This window comes from Cuculus canorus, chromosome Z, assembly GCF_017976375.1.
Source record: "Cuculus canorus isolate bCucCan1 chromosome Z, bCucCan1.pri, whole genome shotgun sequence".
NCBI classification, from domain to species: Eukaryota; Metazoa; Chordata; class Aves; order Cuculiformes; family Cuculidae; genus Cuculus; species Cuculus canorus.
The window spans coordinates 35,966,699-35,988,919 of record NC_071441.1 but is presented as its reverse complement, the minus strand read 5'-3'; the positions used below and the strand labels follow the sequence as shown (position 1 = coordinate 35,988,919).

The 22,221-nt window shown below is 41.9% G+C and overlaps 1 protein-coding gene and 1 long non-coding RNA gene across 5 annotated transcripts in view; one reads left to right on the top strand and one right to left on the bottom strand.

Annotated features, from left to right (window-relative positions):
- LOC128850361 (uncharacterized) overlaps positions 1–8,274 on the bottom strand; it is a 16,842-nt gene extending 8,568 nt beyond the window's left edge. The window contains exons 1-2 of one of the 3 annotated variants that reach the window (XR_008447709.1): positions 8,208–8,274; positions 4–302 (exon numbers count right to left, since the gene is read on the bottom strand). This is a non-coding gene — a long non-coding RNA (uncharacterized LOC128850361). Of the gene's footprint in view, positions 1–3; positions 303–4,702; positions 4,786–6,264; positions 7,575–8,207 lie in introns of those variants that run through there. The other 2 variants (XR_008447706.1, XR_008447708.1) reach the window with 2 other exon arrangements.
- S1PR3 (sphingosine-1-phosphate receptor 3) lies at positions 7,978–22,221 on the top strand. Of its 2 annotated transcripts, none has more exons than XM_054053879.1 (2): positions 7,978–8,432; positions 13,800–22,221. In XM_054053879.1, the coding sequence occupies exon 2, from the start codon at positions 13,978–13,980 to the stop codon at positions 15,121–15,123; it is 1,146 nt and encodes a 381-aa protein (XP_053909854.1). In that variant the 5' UTR covers positions 7,978–8,432; positions 13,800–13,977; the 3' UTR covers positions 15,124–22,221. The 2 variants fall into 2 exon arrangements, with proteins under 2 accessions (XP_053909854.1, XP_053909855.1); XM_054053880.1 differs by lacking the exon at positions 7,978–8,432 and adding an exon at positions 8,579–8,694.

The following is a 22,221-nucleotide window of genomic DNA, read 5'->3' as shown; positions in this document are numbered from 1 at the left end:
CACTTAGAGCTCTCCTTCCACCAGCAATTCCACTCCATCCAGTGATGCTATCTGGGACAAATGATCTTCAGTCTCGCCTGCAGGCCGCATAGTAAGCTGGGCACTATTTGTACAAATTCTTACCACAACACTTCAACCCTCATGTTCCATGGAACAGTAACAAACATGCCATCCATTATCTTCTAAGAAGCTCTTGAAGTCTAATTCACAGAAGGGGCATATAGTGCTTCTGGAGAACTTCTTGTTTCAGCAAGTAATAACAGTTCTTGAGAATGCTATGTGGTATGGGAGGAATTTATCTCCTGTATAAAGAGAAACAGATGTCGAAGAGAGCAGGGCATGAGATCACTAAGGGGCTGCTGTGAGGAGTCAAGATTTCTTTTCTGAACAGTGCTTGTTTCATACTTTTCTAAATCATAGTGTTGAGTCATTATTACAAAGTTAATACACATGCCTGATTTGTAGTATTTCTGAGCACTCTCAGGCCCTATTAGTCTTGGTGAGAGTCAGAATTTCTCAATGGCTTTAAACACTAGGTCCATTATCTCTTTTAAAATACGCTGTTTCCTCTTTTTCCCCTCTTCCACTTTCCTTTTCCCTCCTTACAATCAGTCTCAGCATATAAATTAATCAGGGCAGAGAGAGCTAGCATTTCAGTGCCTAGATTTACCTTGCACCTAACCTGTTTAAAAGTAAGTCTAGATACAGATTTTAGCCTAGCGTGCTAATAATACAAACAGTGGCATCTGTTTGAAGAGCTTTCCCCATTTGGCCATGACTTGTGGTCACTGTGGAATAGGCAAAGTGGCTTATGAGGGAATGTGTGCTTCCTAGGAGGTCCCGATCTTCCCAAATCATCCTTAAGCGGGGTGTAGGTTGCCTTAGTCCAGGCTGTCCTCACTTGTAGGTATGCTAAGTGCTGTGCAGACATGGAGAACTTTTAAGTTTGTTCTTTCCAACACATTTTGCTTAGTTCTAGGCAAGGTGTCTATTTATTTGTGTTGTTAAGGGAATAGGTGTTGAGTTTCCACAGCTGAGTTCCAGATGTCCTGTTATAAATGTCCTTCTGAACTCCTGACATGCCTCCTCATTTGTTTCATCTGGTGGTAGCCAAGATGCAATGGGCCATACAGTCCCTGCACTGCTGGTGAGCCTCAAAACATATTGCATTTTCCAGAATAAGCTTTGAGAGAATTTGGAGACAATTAAAGGGAACTGAATTTGCGGGAAGGTCACTTATTAACTGAATGAATTTGACATGGGACAAAATCATGTTGTTTTAAAGTACGATATACCACAGACCTCTGACTCGTGAGACCGCATGAGCTCAGAAGCGGTGATTCAGTGCCAGGGACCTGGGTTCATTGCCCAGGCTCATCTCAATCCCATCTTCTGCTGTCTGCTGGTCATGCCCAGGATGGCAACGGGCACTTGCTCTGCCCCCTGCTCAGACACGTGCGCAAAGGTGTGTCTGTGTGGGGTGGATCCTGGCCCTACAGCCCTTCTCCAGGCTCCCACACATGAAGGATGTTATCATCATAGCCTGACCATACCTGCTGAACAGCTCTTACAGCACCTTACAAAGGAGACAGCTAGGTTGATGCTAAGCCTACCCTAACCCATGGCACTCCACAGCCCAGGGTACAACATGGTCACTAATGGTTTAATGCAACTGACCAAAATGTAAACTGTTGTCATGGATGAGGTAACCACTTCCAGCAAAATTACAATAAGGCAACTGTGGGCAGCAATAGCTTCATCTTAATACAGCAGGGCTAGAAAGATGGTGCCCCGGTATTATGATAATTAAATACTGTACATCAAGCATCACACTGAAAAAATTCTTCCAGCATTGCAAAAATACTACTAACACCACAGCAGTATGAACTCAGGGAAAAACTTCAGCTTCTCGCTTTGTGCTTCTCTGCTGTTCCAAAAGAGGTGCATTTTCAGCAAGACATCTCAAGAATCCAACCACTGCTGAATTCATTTTTTTCTGGTTTTGGGGTTTTTTTTTGGCTTGTACCAGGCCTTTAAGAATCCTAATCTAAACAGCTGCATCCTTCCCTGATGCAAAGCATCAATGCTTCAGTGAACAAAGCCTGCCATGGTACATCATGGCAGAGGGTAGACAGGGAACTAGCTCTGCGTTTTGCTTTAGTGAAAGGAAACTTTCTCAAACTGTACTTCAAATGCACTGAATCATGGATGATCCAATTGTCTCTGAATTTAATTCTGCCTCATTTATTCTGGACTTTCTACAACCCAGATCAGGGTCTTGGTAAACCCTTTGTTTTGAAAGCCATCAATCTGAAATCCAGAGATTCAAGTTTCATGCTTTGGCTCAGTTCTTGAGCAGATCTCAGATGGAAAGAACTTCTTTTCCCTTGGCTAAAATTCTTGCAAAAATAAGCAAACCCACTTCCTACTGCTTAAAAACGTCACTTAGGTACTCTGTTGTTCTGAATACTGAAGTTATTCAACAAGTTTGAATGTGTTAATTCTGTATTCTGTGGATGTGCCATTTTCATTTGCAAACGTGACAGCTACTTGAACCAAGACCCTTACCCAGCAATGAAACAATCCATATACACATTTCCATCTTCACTGGATAATATCTCCTTAGGCCCTGCCTACTTATATTCCTTATTAACTAACTTCTGTTTCTTTACTGTACAACTTATTTTAAAAATCCTCAAATTTATTTTAATTTTCAGTTATACAATAATCCTCAGCTAGTTCAGAAGGAGTTAGATAAGATCACTTATAGTTTTACTAATTTTTCTTTTCAACCAAAATAATACTTTTTGCAACCTTTGATGAGAATTGAGTTTTTCCATTCTTTCAGCTGCATCTATTGGTTCCCACAGAAATAATATGTTCCTCAGTAACTGTACAGACATAATAAAATGCAGACAAAATTGTGCAGTCTGCTTCCATTGTCTCACTCTGAGTTAAGAGAGGTGTAGCGCTCCTCAAGGGATGGTGTGCACAGTGCTGTGCACACAGATCTGCCATCAGGCACCATGCCTCAGCTGTGTCTGCCCACCTTTGGAAGGTGGGTAGGGCAGAGACTGCATGGTCAGACCTCAACAAGGCAGCCTGGGGAGAAGGAACTGTGCAGGAGCTGTGGGTGATGAGTGAGGCCACAGTGGTGGCATTCATGCAAGCTGCCCAGGTCACCCTGGGGGCCTGATCCTGCTGTCCTAAGGCTCATTGCGTAGGAGGGGACCACAGCTACTGGGGAAGGGTGTGTGCAATGTTCAGAAAGAAAGGAGGGAAAAGCCTTCAGAGAGTCACGGAGGCTTACAATCTTCATGTCTGGAGTGCTGAGCCACAGGATGCAGATGGGGAAATCCAAGGAGCTGTTTCACTGAACTCATTTCCCCTTCTCCCTTCCCCGCATTTCACTTTTTTACATCATGTCTGGCTGGAAGTGCTGTGATAACAACTATCTTTCTTCTAACATGTGCAATCTTCACAGTGCTGTACATTGAGCTGAGTTTCTCTTAATGTAATGCTAACAATAAGTATCTGCCCATGCTCCAAGTATCTGCTCCATTATGCCTAGAGGAAAGTGCCACTTGCAGAAGCAGAGAGAGTTCAGCTTAACTAAGTAAGTGATCCCAGAACTTAATACGCAGCTGAAATATGTCCCATGGGCATATATTTATTTACACATGGTAAGACTGTTCCTCTCAAAACCACCATTGCAGTTACACAAGTGAAGATGAACAAAAAAGGGTGTCCAAAACTACTGTCTTCCTACCAGCTTGTATTCAGCTTGCACCAAGTCCAATCCTTTCCATTTTTCATCATCCCAAATAACAATCTCAGGGAGCAGAAAGTGGATGTGAATGCAAGAGGTGTATGCATTTCGTTACCATGGCCACTGATAACTTCTAAGATGAACTCCAAAACAGTATATGAAAGCAATGCCAATTTTTTAAGCTGCTTTAAATCAGAATATTATTTTCCAAAGACACCAAATTTAGATATATTAATGCAAATATATCATAAGATGCTGTGATTCAAACATTGCTAAAACGTCAGAAAAGTTGAGGTAACAAGATTTGCAAGATCTTGGTCTCAGTCATACCTATGGTGGATTTATCAAGTTGGTGAGACAGCTTTACTACTCATAAGGAAAGGAGAACACATATCTTTGAAACAAATAGAGAAATTCAAAAGAATTCAGTAAATACATAGACAGGACACAGAAGTGCATGAAGATGTCAAAAAATTAATAATTGTGGAAGTTTAAAAAATGTTCTGTGCTTATACTTACCAATGATTAATATATGATTTCTTTGATGTAGTAATCAAGCTTATTTTGATGACTGCAAATTATAGCTCAACAGCACTTAAAAAGGAGGGGTTGTTTTTATTTTATTTTACATTAAATCAAACTTTTAATTATTTTTTTCTCTTAATAATTTCTAAATGAAACAGTCTTGTATGCAATATTGGGTGAAAACTGAGTTGGCACAGAAATAAGCAAAAAATGGTGTGATAGAAAAAAATATGTTGCAGCATTTCATTACCTAGACATAACAATGCACAACACATCTTGTTAATGTAAAAAAAGATAGCTCAGCAGTTGCAAAAAAGTAGAGAGCTAAAATATGTCATAATTGGATAAATATCATACTGTTTTGACTTGTAATTTTAAAATTGCCCTGCAGTTGTTTTGTTTACGTACCAAGACAGTCAAAAATAAATGACTCGTTTTCCAAATGATGGAGCATTCATTCAGGTATCCCATGAAAATAAACCAGTGACGGGCCTGTAAATCATTTCTGGATGTCAGTATGGGGAATTTATAACCAAGGAATTAATAAAACATTGCATGAATTATTTTGTAGTCTTGGTAGAAAGAAACTACCAAGCTTTTATCATGCTCTAAACAGTTAAGAGAAAAAGGAGATTCTTCAAGGACTTAATCATAATAACTGCATGAGAAGTATAATAGTAATCTTGAAATATGATCTGTTTTGTCTGAACAGAAACCACAATCTTTTACTTGAGGATAACTTCAGGTTTTATCGCATATTTATAAATTTTATCTATCTGTAAATAGAAACAACTTTACCCACTTTTTTAACTTTTAAGCGTGTGTTGAAAAAGCATTTATATCAATGGCATCCATCTTTCAGTGCGTTCCTTGGACCAAATGCTACATACAAAAGCAAAAAACTTTTTCTAATCGGCTATTGTCCATGCAATACATACAACAGAAAATCAAAGTCATGGGCTATCACTGTTTGATGTGAGGCCCAGGAAAATTCAGACAGCTTTACTAGGTCATTTTCCAAGTCCATTGCTTTAGCCCAACACCTTTCTCCGAGTCACTCTGCTGACTCTTCCTCTGCTATATCCGGCATAAATCTCCAACAGAAACATCTCCTTTCTTCAATATCTGCAGAAGTAGGCAATAGTCATCCTGTGACCTGTGCCCTGGCTTGTTTTCTTAGCGAAGACCATGTCTTCTTGAAACATGGGAGAAAAGACGCTGGGCAGGATTTGGACCACGTTCACTTTACAGCTAGAAGTGTGCAGAGCACCTATTGCCACTGCTTGGCTCCTCCAGGCTCCACTACATGCCTTGGCTTCCCATTGCATCTAAGAGCTGTTGACAGGTCCTTAGTCCATGTGGTTTGTTTCACTACTTTTTCCCTTTCTCTCCTGCAGCAATGTGTTCCATAATTCAACTGTATATGGACATATATTTGTTTCCTTTTATTTTAAACTATTCTGTCTTGGTTCATTGTGGGTTTTGCCTTTCCTGTTGACTAGACCTTGTGTTTTCCCTGTAGGGAAAACTTTTATAACCATTCCATTGCCTTTCGTGCTTTTTTGTGTTCTATTGCACTCATGATGAGATGAAGCAACCACAGGCGCTCGTGGTACTCACGGTGCAGTGCTCATGAAGAGCTTAACCGTGTTTTCCATTTTGTTCTTCATTCCTTTCATAAAGATTCAGTTTCTCTTTGACATTAATGTGTGTGGGATGTTTTTGAAGTATCCACAAAGACCGCTCTTCTGAGTAGTACCACTACACATAAATTTGTGCATGTATCATTAGAAATGTTTTTTCCTCTGTGTCACTTACCAGCATGGAAATGAACACACCAATTTATCAACAGGTCATTCAGGACCTTCGGGTCTCAGCAACTTCATATCCTCAGTTTTAGTTTCACTGTCAAGAACCACCAATAAGATCAGCAAATGAAAAGGGATTATCTAACCTGTTTGCCCACTTACCCAAGAACTTCCAGGGCAGAACAGAATCCTCATCCCCAGGAAATTAATTTGTTGACCTCCTGTTGCTATGAAAACTGACCATTGTTCCTGTCCTTTACTTTCTGTCTTTTATTTGGTTATCAATCTTTTTACCTCACAAAAATGTGAAGCAAAAATGCTTCTAAGAGCACTACAACAACTTTGAGAGCTTCATGGAAAGCTGAGTACTGTATGGTTGTCCCACAGGCTGTGGCGTGATGTTTGGAAAAGATCCAGTGGGCTGTATCAGTTATTGCCAAATAGGTTGAGCTCCTTGAAGGTTATTTCCCACAGCTGCATTGGCCTGAAATGCCAGCCCAGGCAAATCTCCGGCAGCCCAAGCACAGGAACTCTCTACCATACTTTGCTCCTGGCTGGCTTCTCCTGTTTGCAAGACTGCAGTGTCCTGCCACCTGCCTCCTCCAATGGCATTAGAAGCCACTGCAATCACAGGGGCTGCGAGGCCGGTGCAAGAAAACACTGCATGCTGACAAGCTGGACACCCCTCTGGCACAGTCACGGCTGAGATCTTTCCCACAACAGGGAGGAGAGACCGAGCGTGAGATTGTCGTGCTCACTGGTATGACTGCATTGCTGAAGGTGCTTTGCAGCAGCAGAAGGGCTTTCAGACAAAAACCATGTCAGACACCACCATCAAAGGTCTCAGTCAGAGAGGACATCTGATCTGCACCATCAATATGCCACTTGCCACACACAGTCCTCTGCAGAGAGTCATTCCTTGTACTATAGTGGGGCCTTGCTATGGGCTGCTCCTACAGAGTGGTGATAAGCCCAGCTGAGGAAAGCAGATCAAATCCATCACAGGCAACAGGGCACAGTTTGCCACCTCCTGACATCATTGACAAAAAATCTTTCTGGTGGCAGTATCTCATTGTCTCACCTACTACAGTTTGATCAGAACAACTATTTCTTATTACTTTCCTCTCCAAGAAGCCAAACGGTAGTAAAGAAAAACAAAGGATCTAAAGAATAAGGAATAATAGTAGAGCAGACCATGGAGCAAGGCCAGAGGCTCCTTCCTTAAACATTGTTCTGCAAGAACTTGGCCTTGATGACAAGTGGCAAGCAGTAGCCAAGAGGACTACAGTGCTCCCTGGGGTGGTGTGCAAGGCTTTCCTTTGCAAAGATACAGCACCAATTCACAGACTCAGCCTCCCCCTTTGTCAAAAAGTACTGTGGACTTTTATGTGACAGGGAAGTTTTCCACTCCACTCCCACAGAAGAAAGCAGCTTTCACATAAGCACATGCAACGGTGCTTGTGCTTGGACAAGGAGATAAAGCCAGGAGTACCACATGTTGCGGGATAGCCCTGTTGATACCTGAGTAAGGTATATATTCTGTATACACATATATACCCAACGGACCCATATCCTTTGGGACCTTCAGCTTCAAAGAGATTTTACCAGCATTTTGCTCTGTGTAGTCCCCTAAACCAGAAGACTTTTATTACTTGTCTTCGGCAGATAAAAGCCAATCACAGAAACACACTGTTCTGCTACATCAGCTCAAACTTCTGGCTGTGAAAAGCTTAGTTCAGCTTTCTTTCAGGACTTTTCTTCCCTAGAGAGTAGCAGCGCAGGCAGCTCAACGGCCGAACCCGTGGCATGAGTCCCAGTGTGACAATGTTCAGCTCCAGACAGGAGACTCCCAAGAAAAACACTGATTGCAGCAAGACGACTAGGCAACCCTGCCCGCCTGCCCGTGCTTAACGAGGCTATTGCGGTGTTCCTGTTTGCCAGGTCATTAGATCTTTCTCTGACAGAAAGCTCTGCCGTGCCCACAGGCATCTCACAAGCGCACCTAAACAGGCAGTCGTAGGATCCGGGTTTCAACTTGCGACGTGCTGCTCCCACCACCGAGGCAATAACCTGCGTGCCTATCGCGATCCCTCAGCTGCTCTTACCCGGTCGATAGCCCTGCCGAGAGGCACCTCACCGACCACACGCTCCCCAGAAATTCCTCCCTGCCGCTCTCACCGCCCGCAGGAGCCCCCGGGCCGGGGCGAGGGGCGGGGGCAGGCGGCGGGGCGGAGGCAGGAGCCGGGCACGGGGTCGGAGGTGCCGCGGCGGGGAGCGCTCGCAGCCGCGCCACAGCGCAGCCCCGGGACCGAGCGACGAGCGGCGAGCAGGTAGGGTTCGCCTCTCCTCCGGGGTGGTCTCCCCATCCCGCGGGAACGACTGTGTGAGCGGGACAGTGCGGCGGGGAGGTCGCGGGTGGAGCGGGAATGCGGGTCCAGCCGCGTGTCCCACGCAGGGACGCGCCGGGGCGGCTCGGGAGGGGTGTGCGCCACCCCAGAAAGTTCAGGTCGCTGCGGCGGTGCGGGTTTGAGAGCGGAAAACTGGAGCCTGGAGAGCGGGGAATAGGTTGGGAGCTCTGGGAGCCGGTGAGAGGTAAGGAGGGAATGTGCCTGCCCGTAGTGTGCGAGAACTAAACCAGCCGGGAGCTCCTGGGAGCTACTCAAAGTTACCGAACTGATACATAAAATCGAGAAGCCAGGGAAAAAAAACCTTTATTAAAGGCTTTTCTGAGTCTCTAAGCTGCCGCCAGATTTACTTTAAAAAAGAAATAAAAAAATCCTTTTAAAGTTTGAGTTGTCCAAGGCATTGTTCTGCAGCAGATGTTTGTTGTCTAAACTTCATTTGCAGCTAGCGCAGCGTAATTTCAAAGTAGAAATACGTATTGAAATGTGCTGCTGTTCTCAAAAGTTTTTTCTCTTCCTAGATTTTACACTACCAGGGCGTGCCTGAAAAATTACCCATGCTGACTTTTCATCTGGGAAGGCTTTAAAAATAAATAAAATAGACAAAAGTTTGGCTTCAGATGCGCATTCTTGGCATTCCCGGTGCCTTTCTTAAAATTGCTTTTGGTGGCCAAAACATATGGCTCTGTGTGGAAACGAAGGGAGAGCTGCACTGTGTGTGGTGGTGGTGGTGGTGGTGGTGAAGGGTGGTCCGGTCCTTTTGGTCAAGTCTGGTCATGGATATTTGGAAGGCAGGGAAGCACAGTTCCAAATGAATTACAGTGAGTGTACTGAACACATAGCATTCTGTATTCCTATATCGGCAAAAGTAGATAGCAGAAGGTTAAGTCCTGTTCTCACGTGTGCTTTATTCTCACTTGTTGCTTTGACTTGACCATACCATGAAAACTAAGAGCAGTTTGTCTCACTGTTTTGTAAATAGAAATTTCTTATTCTTCCAGCTGTAAAGTACTCAGTGACTCATGAGATGGTAAAAGCCCTCAGCTCCCTGTGGGATTCCTACCAGAGCGCCTGCTGGGAGCAGAGAGTGGAGTTGTGCTGGGGATCATTGCTCAGGGCTTTGATGTCCCCATAGTCACCAGTTCCCCGTTGCCTTCTGGCACTCGGAATTATACATTCCCAGAGGAAAATTGCAGGTTCACTCCAACTGCCTTACCCAGGGTGTCATCTGTGGGGAGCTGGTGAGAGGTACAGCCCTTAGTCTCTCCCTGTAACACTATGTGGCGGGAAGGGAGAGGGCAGCGGAAGTGTGCCTTGACATAGGACAGATTGAGGAATCGTGGCCTACCACGCAGCATTTCCCTTTTCATGGCATATGTGTCACAGGGACCAAACAGATCCTGGCAGGCTCTAGGGACAGGAGCCATGGCACAGAGACCCTGCTCCAACCCAAAAGGGTGCGCCACCCTTCTAAGATCCTTGACCTCTGCAGGAGACCACGCTAACTGCTGTGGAAACCCAAAAGTATAGAGATGGGCGGGGAGATTTCTCAGGAGGGGCAGATGGTGGTGCTGCTGCTGACCCCAACTGCTCCTTCCACCTTGGAGCATGGAGGACAAATGTCAGCCTGGTAGCTGAAAGAGGCAACTGAACTGTGCTCCACATGGCTGTGGTTCTTGACATGGTACCACTGTCTTTTTTGGAATAATTTACAAAACACTTTTTAGCCATTGCTAGATTGCTCCTGCACTGCCGATAGGTTTATCTTTCTAGTGGCACCTGCTGCTGCCACAATAGGGACTCTCCAGTTTGCTTTTAGAGGGAATAAGACTGATTTCCAGCAGTATCACGAGCTTGGGGTATTGGAATACCTATCAAAGGCAATGTTCAACATACAGCATGCTACAACTAGGCTATTCAGGTCTCTTTTTTAGTATTTTGAGCTGAGGTTCATAGTTTGCAGCTAGTGGCCAGTTCTCTGTATGTGCCTGGGACAAAGATGGTTTGAGGGGTGAGTTGTAGAGCTGTCAGGAAACAATGACACAGATATCCTGAACCTGTCTGCTGCTGTCTTGTTACTGTAATATACAATCAACTTTTAATTTTTTTAGCTGTTAAAAAATTAATGTGCATTATGAGTTACTAGCTACAAAGCAGGAGGTAAACAAAGAAGTAGTATGGGTGAAAGATATGACCTGGAAATGTTGCTGCAGAAGAGAATAAATTTTAATTTATTATGTTATTTATGTTAACTTCGAGGTGGCTTTTTAGTGCTGAGAGTCCTGGCAAATAATAATTTTACAGCATCCATTGCCTTGTTGCTAGCATGTCAGAGACAAAGATTTCCTTTTGTGATACTAAACTTGCTGCAGTAATTTTGCAAGAAGGAGTAATTACAAGCAATGGAAGAGACCCTATATGATTTCTGCTGATTGAGTGCATAATTCATGCCTTCAGTAAGGCGAACCAGTATAGCACCATTGCCTTTAGAAGAGTCATGCCAGTTTACAGGTCCTGAGTTGTGGCTGATAAAGTCCTAAGTCTAGCGTATAATTTTATTCACAGAAAGAAATGTAGTTGTCCTTTGGTAGACCAATATGATAACTGTCAGTTTGGAAAAGACTTTCAGAAACATGTATTTTGTTACATGTGCTGCTCTTAAATGATATGAATACGATTCTCTCAGACAGTCATCAGCCAATCTGCTGAGTATTGTTAATTGAGCCATCATTAACAAATACTTTACTAGTCAAATGTAATTGTTTATTTTACAGTGGAAAGCACTTGCAATTCATGTGGACACATGGCATTTTGTTATAAGCCAATACAATGAAAGACTAATAGTTTCTGTGATAACAGTGCAGATTGTAACTGAATTACAGTTAGACTGAACTTCAGCTGAGGTGAAGTTCTGTCGAGGAGCTTCACTGTTACAATACTTAAGAAAAATGGTCAACAACTCAAGGGCCCAGTTCTGCTCCTGAGAGATGAATGAGATGGTTACTGTCATTTTGAGAGTAAAAAAAAACAGAGGACACCAAGCAACAGCTGTGTTCTTGCATAATATGTCTCTCCTAGCAGGACTCTTCAGTAAAGCAGTTTGGATCTAAGAATAGAGGGAAGAATAACAAATAATAATAATAATGGGTAAATAGTAAATTATTTTCTCAGAAAATAATTTTAAAACATCCTGATTGTATTCAAGAATTCAAGTCAATTTACTGTAGGCTTTTGTCAGATTACTTCTTTCCTGAAGGAGGGAATCTAGGAAAAGGGACAGTGGGAAATAGGGTGTGGGTCATCCTTTAAATCCTTTTAGATTCATCTGGCATGGGGTTTGCTCCTCCCCTCTACCAGAATGCATTTGAGAATGCGTCTCCCAAAACAGAGTGCTGGAACAGCAATGGCTCACATATGTTTGTGATCTTAGGAATCTTGTGTATAGAATCACAGAGTGGTTTGCGTTGGAAGGGACCTTAAAGATCATCCAATTCCAGCCCTCTTGTCATGGGCAGGGACACCTTCCCACTAGACCAGGTTGTTCAAAGCTTCATCCAGCCTGGCCTTGAACACTTCCAGGAATGGGGCGTCCACAACTTCTCAGGACACCCCACTGCCCTCAAGGTGAAGAAGTTCTTCCTTATATTTAATCTAAATTTACCTTTTTTCAATTTAAAGTCATTACCCCTTGTCCTATCACTACGCTCCCTGATCAAGAGTCCCTCTCCATCTTTCCTGTAGGCCTCCTTTAATTACTGGTAGAATGCTATGAAAGTACAAATACTTCTGTATCAAACCTAAGCCTGTTGATGTTAAGCCTACTCTTATTATCCAGGCTAAATCAGAATTTCCTTGGGATCTGCAGGTGGCAGGTTGAAAACTGTTGGTGTAGTGGTGTCTATTAGAGGTTGAGATCTCAGTTTCTTTCCTTGATACTCATCCTTTGAAAGTGTCTTTCACATATTTGGGAAATGCTTGTGACCCTTCAGTAAATAAATGGTGAGATCAGGAGCTCTGGCTTTTAAGAGTTCCTTCAACTATGCTGTGTCATTTTGGAGCAATGGAAAGCATCATCCCATCCAGCACAACTTTTTATTTTCTTACCTCTCCCAGAAAAAAAATTAAATCTTTTTCATGTTTGTTTCAGATGGAATCAGTTCTCTCCTCATCCCCCTCCCGGTTTGGTTACCAAGCTGAAAATTTTTCTACATGTTCATCCTCAGTACTTAACACTGGGGGCCTGAGCACTGATTCTCATTGGAGCATACAGCAACTAAACCATAACATTTCTGGTGAAACAATAAGTGCTTCTGACATCTTCCAATATTTTTACAAAGCCATGACGATCTCTTCCAATGTTTTTATATATATGGCGATGGAAAAAACAAAGCTAGGAGGGTCTGCTGCAAAAATGCAACCTATCAGTGTCTGTGGGAAAACATTGCTGTTAATCAATGTTAAGTCACGACTTAAAGAAAAACAGAAGTAAACTGAGAAAGACAATTAAAGTTGGCATAACTATTTTCTATTTATAGAAACCCAACAGCATTTAATGTAGGTCTTGTATACACATGCAAAGGAATAAAAAAATAAGATGAACCATAAAGAAAAGCAGTACTTACAAAGTTGTCGTAGTTATGTTTATTTTTAAAAGGGTAGCAGAAATCCAACTAATTTAAATGGGAAGTAGGATTGGTCTTATGATGACTAGCTTTCAGAGCATCACCTTAATTGTAAATTGCATAATTCTGTACCATTAAGGGTGGGAAGTTTTTTTAGGCATTGGCCACATGCACACTGGCATCAGGCTCTTCGCTACCTTAGGTCTGGATGGAGAACAGGAACAAGCTTAGAAAACAGTGAGTTTGCCCTGCTGCTGCTCAGGCACTGATAGTTGGGTGGTGTTTTGGTAGTGGTATGTACAATTAGGTCTTTTTGAGAAGGAGTGAGCTGGTTGCTGTGCCCACTGGGGCTTGTTGGGACCATTTGCTAATCCTTCTCACTGTTCCTCTGCATGTTTTTCAGCATGGAATTTTTTAAGACAGAAACACCTAGGAGCCGTTCTTCGCATTGTCCTTGTATTTCTGCGGCAGAGCTGCATCTACACAGAACATAGCTAAAGGCTTACCACAGCTACCTTGATAGGCATGCAGCAATGTTAGATCTTGGTGCTCTGTTGTAGTCAGCATCTCCCTCACCTCCTTGGTGTATGTTGTGGCTTCAGCACCCACGCGGGCCATGGGTGACATGGGAAGACAGTGAGATTTATGTTCCATTTGTTGTTTTTATTTTCAGAGCCTGGTTTGCAAGCTACTCTCCTGAATTAATATGCAAGGCTTGCTGGAGCTGGGAATAGCCACCACCTGCCCAGAGGAGTGCTTGAAGGAACGTGGCTTGATCTCCCTCTCGTGGCAGATTATCGGAACTAAATTCTTGTGATACTACAGCAGAGAAGTCCAACATCAGTGGACAAATGATGGCAGCAGTTTCAGTGCCACCTGATGCTCTTGTCATCCCTCAAGGAAATGAAGAGGTGGACTCTCTGATCGTACTGCATTATAATTACACAGGAAAGCTCAATTCAAGGGAAAAGGCAGCTGATAACATAGACCTACCCGCTATTGCATTTCTGATCCTATGTAGTTTCATAGTCATGGAAAACTTAATGGTGTTGATTGCCATATGGAAAAACAATAAATTTCACAACCGCATGTACTTTTTTATTGGCAATTTAGCTCTCTGTGATCTTTTAGCTGGGATTGTTTACAAAGTAAACATTCTTATGTCTGGGAAGAAAACTCTGAGCTTGTCCTCCACCATCTGGTTCATTAGGGAAGGCAGTATGTTTGTTGCCCTGGGAGCCTCCACTTTCAGCTTGCTCGCAATAGCTATTGAGCGACATTTGACCATGATTAAAATGAGGCCTTACGATGCAAATAAAAAATACAGAGTGTTCCTTCTCATTGGTACATGCTGGCTCATTTCAGTTTCCTTGGGTGCCTTACCCATTCTTGGCTGGAACTGTATAAACAACTTGCCAGATTGCTCAACAATTTTGCCTCTATACTCCAAGAAGTATGTCGTGTTCTGCATTAGTATCTTCATAGCCATTTTGGTTGCTATTGTCATCCTTTATGCCCGTATCTACATCCTGGTAAAGTCCAGCAGTCGTAATGTCACTAACCACAATAACTCGGAACGGTCAATGGCACTCCTTCGGACTGTTGTGATCGTTGTTAGTGTCTTTATTGCCTGTTGGTCTCCACTGTTTATCCTGTTCCTCATTGATGTGGCCTGCAGAGTCAAGGAGTGTTCTATCTTGTACAAAGCCAACTGGTTTATTTCTCTGGCAGTCATCAATTCTGCAATGAACCCCATTATCTACACTCTGGCCAGTAAGGAGATGCGTCGGGCTTTCTTTCGCCTTGTTTGTGGCTGCCTGGTGAAATCCAAGGTGGCTAGATCTTTGCCTATTCAACCCACACCAGATCAGAGCCGAAGTAAATCCAGCAGTAGCAATACCCAGAAGCCAAAGGAAGATTTCCCACCAATGAATGTTTCTTCATATATCGCTGAGAAAAATGAGTCTTCATTTCACAATGGAAACTTCTGTAAGTAAAGGGCTCCTCAAGTACTTTTCTGTGGCTTTTAGATTTAAACTGTAAGTGTAGTTTGAGCATTCACGCACTTAAGTCACAGGCGAAAACACTAACCGCTTATTTAACTTTGAGGAATTACTTATCAATAGTCATTTGCTTTTGGTGTTCATTCAGTAATGCACATGATTCAGGAAAAAAGCTTCATGCTGCCCAACAGCCAGGACAGAGTCCGTGCACATCTAATTACATTATGCATCGTGATGATATTGCTTAACGAGGCTGCATTTGGCACTGCCTGATCTTGCAAGACATCAACAAAACCTGTTAAAAACTTCAGCGTTCACATTGCTGACGATCAGAAAATGAACCTGATTATTGGTTCATAGGAGAAAAGCTCTTCATGTATGTTGGTGATTATAGTTTTCTGTATGTATCTTGCTGTTATGTCAATGGCCTTATATGTATGTAGTATAAATAGCTGTGTATTTGTACAATTCCTTACTAAATAAGTTGTTGTTTGGTAAACGTTTACAGTGTGCTGAACGTTGTATTGCAGTATACAGTGTATGGTGACAAATTATACAAGTAGACGTGTTTCAATGGGGATATTTGAAAATATATGAAGTAATAGCTTTTAACTGACAGGAACTTTAACATGTTGTATCAATGCAGTATTTTTATTTTTTCCACTGCTATTCAAATCTTTCATGTTTAGTGAAGACAACATGACAGTTGTCACTGTGACATTTCACAACCTATTTTAAATAAGCAGTAGTAAATAGCCTTTGAGAGAGTCTATATATGTTTGCTATTTAAAGTAGTCAAAATGTGACCCAGTATCAAATATATGTACTGTTTCAATGCATATATTTTTACTTAACTGTTTCCAATGTATTTAAAAATGTATGTGAAACCTATGTAAACCTGTGTATGTTGTGAATGCACTACCTAGGCTGACATTCTTCGGTTCTGAAACAGAGATATATCACTTCAGAAAACAATGAACCACAAACAGGTCCCTGTGGAGTTCCTTCTTTTCTCTCCAAGCACTACCACAACGTGGGATTTTGTTAGAAATTCTCCCTGGGGAGGAGTTCAGCCAGTGGGCCAAGATCCCATCTTCTGGCAATGGGACGCTGTGCTCCTACTGTCTCTGGGCACTTTTGCAGATACAGGAGGGAAGATGCGGTACAACAGGATCATGCTGAATAGCATACCTCCATTTATGTCTGACCCTTCCTTGGATCTGGAATGGAAGACTGTTTAGTTTGGAGGACCTTCAAACTTTACTGGAGCTGTAGACTTACTCTTTTGAGAGGCTGTTCCAGAGAAACCTGTATGAAAACAAGTTTGTGGTTCATCACTGCCTTACCAGCCTCAGTACAGGATGGTGTTCAGCATCAGAGGGATTCCCTGAAACCTAGAGCAGTTAAGACTTTATAAACATCTGGTTTCAAGTGCCCATGGAAGTGGCCTGTGGTACTTCCATCAATAGTACTTCATGTCTGGAGGCTTCAGTGGAGATTGACACAAAATTCTGAGGTTCATTTCCATTGTCTTTCAGTAAGAATGTAAGCGTCTAAGTTCATTGGGCTCTTTCAAAGATTTGTATTTAGTGTCTCAAACCACAGCTTGCCTTATGCACAATCAGAAGTAGTTGAGGCTTTTTTAATACACAGCCTGAAAGAGTTCATCCATAGCTTTACTCTGGTCTTATTCATTTAAAACAGCAGAATTAGACTCTTCCCGGGTATGTACAGTATATAAGTTGTGTAATATGTGTAGCAAAACCCTTTAAAAGGTAGAGGTTTGCATTGTGATTATCTTTTACAAGTTGACAGACTGCTTGTAAATGTTTTACGCTATTAGAAGAGTCTAAGAACAAAAAAAAAAAAAAAGAAAAAACAACACCTGTATCTGAATGAAATAACTGTGAAAGACTGTAGTAAATTCAAAATAATTTCTACCAAAAAATTTGAAAAGCAATGCACTTGGAGAAAAAGCTTAACTAAGCTAAGCAGGATATATATGAGCTGCAGATGCAGGCTGGATCAACAGCTCTGTAGCTTTATGAGAAACACGACTGGTGACATTACACTGCTATGACTTGCTTAGGTTTTTAGACCTTACAGTGCTATTTGGCTATATTTTCAGTGTGGAAGTTCTCCCCTGAAGTTACGTCTTTGAAAACTACCAGGTAAAACCTTTGCATACTTATAAATGTTAATTCATGTGGTGATGGCACATGGCACAATTCCTTGCTATTGTAGAGCAGAAAGCCTTAGCAACACAATGGCTTGAGAAAACATCGTGGATGATTCCACACCAACTCTAATGTCAGGGATGGTACATGATATTTAGGTGAAAGAGTATTTTTAATATCCAAATTCCAAAAACATGCACAGAAAAGTGAGTTTTATCATCTGTTTTCTAGCCTTAGCTATTGTCAGAGTTGATGCAAGGTACAAGTAATGCAAGCAACTCCACTGTTGGAGGCCATATAATTGCATTCCAGTACAAAAACCTGTCACTTTACTTCAATTTCCTTCTCTTATTTTGGAGCTGTGGGGATATTTTTTACTTTGCTAGCCTGCTGTACTTGAAGCAGGTTCCTAAGATTCCTGAATTGACATGTAACACTGATAATATAATTTACAAAGTATTTAGTGACAGAAGAGAAAAATACTGTTGTGGGTACAGTCTTCAGTGGGTACGTCCCACTGGGCTGTTATTAGGTAATGCACAGATTCTGGAAAATTTCAGAGCAAAATTTTAAAGCAGGACAATTCAAGGGCTTACCAGCAGTGGACCATAAACAACCAGGAAGATGTCTTGTCCTTGAAGCTGGAAAAAGATGGAAAATAGCTTCTTTCACCTTAAATATTTTTAAAATCCTTAAAATACACCCCAGAATCCAAGATTTTTATCATCTAGTACGGTCTGAGCATAGAACAAACTGAATCAGGTCTCCCTTTCCCAGCTGGTTTTACATGGAGCCAAAGCGACTAAGGACACTATCATTTCATTCATACTATTTCATAAATTGGAATGTTTATCCTGGTCCTGGACTACAAAAGAACTGCAAATCAAACCTCCCAAGCAGGAAAAAAAACTTTCACAAGATGCTTTCCAAGAGTCTTTTATTGCCAACAGTCTTACAGAGGATTTTCAACTTCTTAGGTACAATAAACATTTTGAAATCTTTTAATTAAATCTCAAACCTTTGAACTGAAGTTGTTGTGTAGCAGTCGTTTTTGAAAAAATTGTTAAAAAAGGTTTTGGCCTTCTATGGATAGCATGCATTTAAACTCTGGGTGTCATATCTGAAAGCAGTATCTACAGAAACACTGTGCAGCTACAGGCGGTAGGTACTGCCTGTGACACCCCTGGAGCTGGAGGAAGACTTTGCCCGTGTTCCTGGGAGCAGACTTGGTCCCTTGGCTCCACTGCTCAGAGGGATGTCTGCTCAAGCAGTACTGTCTGCGGCTGCTTCTTTGGAAAAATACATTTTACATGGAGTGATTGTAATTAAGGTGTCATGCTTTGTGCAAGGTTTGTCATTTACAGCTTCTATAGTAAGGAATGGAAAGCATAGAGACGCATAAAGTGCCAGGTGCCAAAAAGCCAGGATCTCAAGAGCAGTCAGTCCACCTCTGCTGAATGGAGCTGTGCTGGTGTCTGCCTCAGATACTGCTATTTAAACCACCAACACAACTAAGGGCACAGATTGGCCCCTTGATTTGGCGGGGAGTTGTGTATCCCCACAACCACCCCAAGCTTGGGGACACTCCGTCTCATGGCAAAACTCATGGAGGCCAGGCACAGCAGCAATGATCACGTCTTTCTGTTTGGCTGCCACTGAGCCATGAGGCTTGCCACAGCCCTGAGGCCTCCTGGCAGTGGTCAGGAGATGCCGTGCAGAAGCATGCAGAGGTGTGCTGGTGCGCGTGCTGCCTTCAGTGGTCTGGAGGCACTGTGCAGAGGCATGCTGGTGCCCATGCGACCTTCAGAGCTGCATTGCTTCTTACCAAGAGCAACATAACTTCCCTGGGCATCTCTGGGCTCAGCTTTTCTTCACATGCGCGAGAGGGAAGGAGATCCTTTGCAAGGAGACACTCGTGGTGATAAGAGTGGAGGAAGAGGATTTGGGGAACATCAGACAGCTAAGCTTCCTTCTAATGAAGCTTCTAGTGAAGCCTTTCTCCTCTACCCAGTACATTAAATAGTACTTGCATGGACTTTATTCTTGCAGTCACTCTCCAGAGAAAGACCATGATGTTGGCTGCCCTCACCTATTCAGTGTGTGAAGCAGGAAAGCTTCCTTTTCAGAAGAGGGCATCATCTGGCCCGGAAGGAGAGCCTGTAGGAGCAACTACTTGCTTAATGAAAATGGGGTTTATCAAAATGAACTCATGAAAAATCAGTATTGCCTCTGTCAAAATAAGTGGAGCTCCTTTAGTGTAGTCAGTGTAACTGAGGTCAAACTCCTCATGTCATTTAGTCCATCTGTGTTGCTACTGAGATGAATAGTTTATTGACTTATTAATATTAAATATCCAGGTAAACCCCATAGAATTCTGTTTATTCTGCTACAAAAAAGGCATCCCCTCAGGTAATTAAAAAACAAGCAATCAACCAAAAAATAAATGAAGCCATTATGGAACCTGAGCATAGGCAGACAGACTCAAGCCCACTTTGCATGCATTTTGATTTGAGAGTAGTGCTCATTATTTTATTACTTTGGTTAATCATATACAAACTGAATAATCAGAAAACAGTTGCATGACACTTAGATTCCAAAGTCTGTTGCTTAAGGACTTCCTCAGAGACAAAAATTGCCTCTAAAACCAGAGTGTCACAATCAGCAGACAGGCAAAACTTGAGATTCACAAAACTTGCTGGGAATATAAACGATCACAATGTTTCCACTTATATTTTTTTTTCCTGCAATTCTCAGGTAAAAATGTTTCTAAAGGTAATAAATATTAATAAATAACAAATGCACAGTCAAATTCCCTTTTACAGCAAAACAGTCACTTGTTTTGTTGTTGATGCCCACACAATGCAAATAAAAACATTTACCTCAAAAGAAGAAATCTGGCTTTTTTTGAGGTTTAACTCTAAATGACTTCACTGAGATGTAATTATCACACCAATCCAGCCACAAAGGACACAAATATATACCAATTATAATCTTTACATTCTTCATTTAATTAAAAAATCACTTATTTTAAATTAAGATTTGTCTTGCTGTGTTTGGTGGGGTTTGTCTCACAGAAGAAAAAGGAGAACTGTTGGAAAAAGCTGCCGTTTGATTTGTATACTGCTGACCTTCATGGTAGCTACATAAAATGTAAATCTGCATCTTAATCTCAAAATCTGAGGCTACCTTCCTTTTCTGAGTCATCCATGCTGTCTCCCACAAAGTGGGGTAGCATAATGAGTCACTCAGCTTTAGCTTCTTTCTTTCTTTGGTTTCCTCAGACTGTTCTGTTGTCAAACAAGGTTTAAACAGTTCTTGTTTAGTTCTTCCCCTTTATGTTGCATTTGCTAGAAATGTGCAGCTCTGAAATCCGATCCCCCTTACTGAGACATTCTCAAAAAGCCCTGCTTTTTCTCAGTGGAAGCCAAACAAGATGCTTGTGTTGCAGGATACAGAGGAATAGATCAGGGCTTATGAATATAAATGTCTCAAAAACAGATGAGTCGTAGGCATTGCATAAGCATTTTGCAGTTCCATTCCCCAGAGGTTCTACTTTAACCCTATCGACCAGTTAACATGTTTATAATTTGGTGATAGCTCTCTATTCTTTTTAGTGGCTTATATGCCTATTGGCCTGTGTTTCCAGGCTTCGCTTTCTTATCCTTTGGGCTTTTCACTCCCTACCCAAGCCTCTGGTTAACTGCAGGCAAACTGTATGTCCACGTTATGTTTGCCATTGGCCTGCCCTCATTCCAGCTGCATAGAATGCAGATGAGAGCAAGGTCCACAGACACTGTGTGCAAGTGAGCAGAGTGATTACTGCTGATAGCCTTGAGCAAGCATAGGTTTGTGGAGAGTGCAGCCCTAGGTTTGGGCAAAAAGACCATGCAAATGAACTTTTTTTTGACAGGACATAAAGGTAAATCTGAATTTGGTTTTTATGCAGACATATTTTGAAAATGTCTGGAAGACAAAAAGGGAAGTGTGTCTGTTACTTCAGGTTAGAATTTGTCTGTGCAAACAAAGTTTACTTAATATAAATTCTTGGTTCTGCTACTTACTTAGCACAGACATGAGATACTAAGAACAATGGCTTGAAACAGGATTCATTCCCTGCTGTTAGAACATTCAAAAGTTACAAAATTTCCCCTTTAGAACTGTAAATTTCCTGGAAGCTGCAAAATTCTGCTAGTTTTCAAATGGAGCATTTGTTTCTTGAAAATATCTAAATATGCATCAGTTCTATCATGAATGCATTGTAGCTGGCATCTGGCACTTGATATGCCAGCAACAGTCACAGTGTGGTATAAATTTTAGAAATTCTACTCATATTACTGCACAGCATGATGACTAGGGACCATGATGGTAAGAAATGTGAATATATCATTCCGCAGAGGAAAAGAATGAATTTAGGACAGAAAATCTAGTAATGTCAGGTGGCATTTACATTGCACTCAAATCCTGGTCCCAGGACTATATTCTTTGTTCAAAATTGTATTTAACGTGTATGGCAGAGAGCTTTCTGGCAGAAATGTTGTTATCTCCTATTGTGAACCTTGTAAGATGTGAAGTGGAGGGAAGCTATTGTATAACCTTCAATCCTCACCTTGTGTGCAAAGCTCTGGGCAGTGAGGCAGGCAGTAAGCCACATAAATTTCATCTCCTCCGATCTCTACCCAGGTATGGCCAAAATTTGAATTAGGGAATGGAACCTGGGAATTCTCACACTAAGCAAACTCCCATTGAAATCAGAAGGTAACCTAGTTTTCAAATCACATTTTCACATTTGAAGTTTCATTGTTTCTGCAGCATCTGAAATAAGTGGAAGCTTGGGAACATGACTGTACCCCATTTTCCAATCTATCAATGCCCATCTCACTGGAAAATTTTACAATCCTAATAAATACTCTAGATC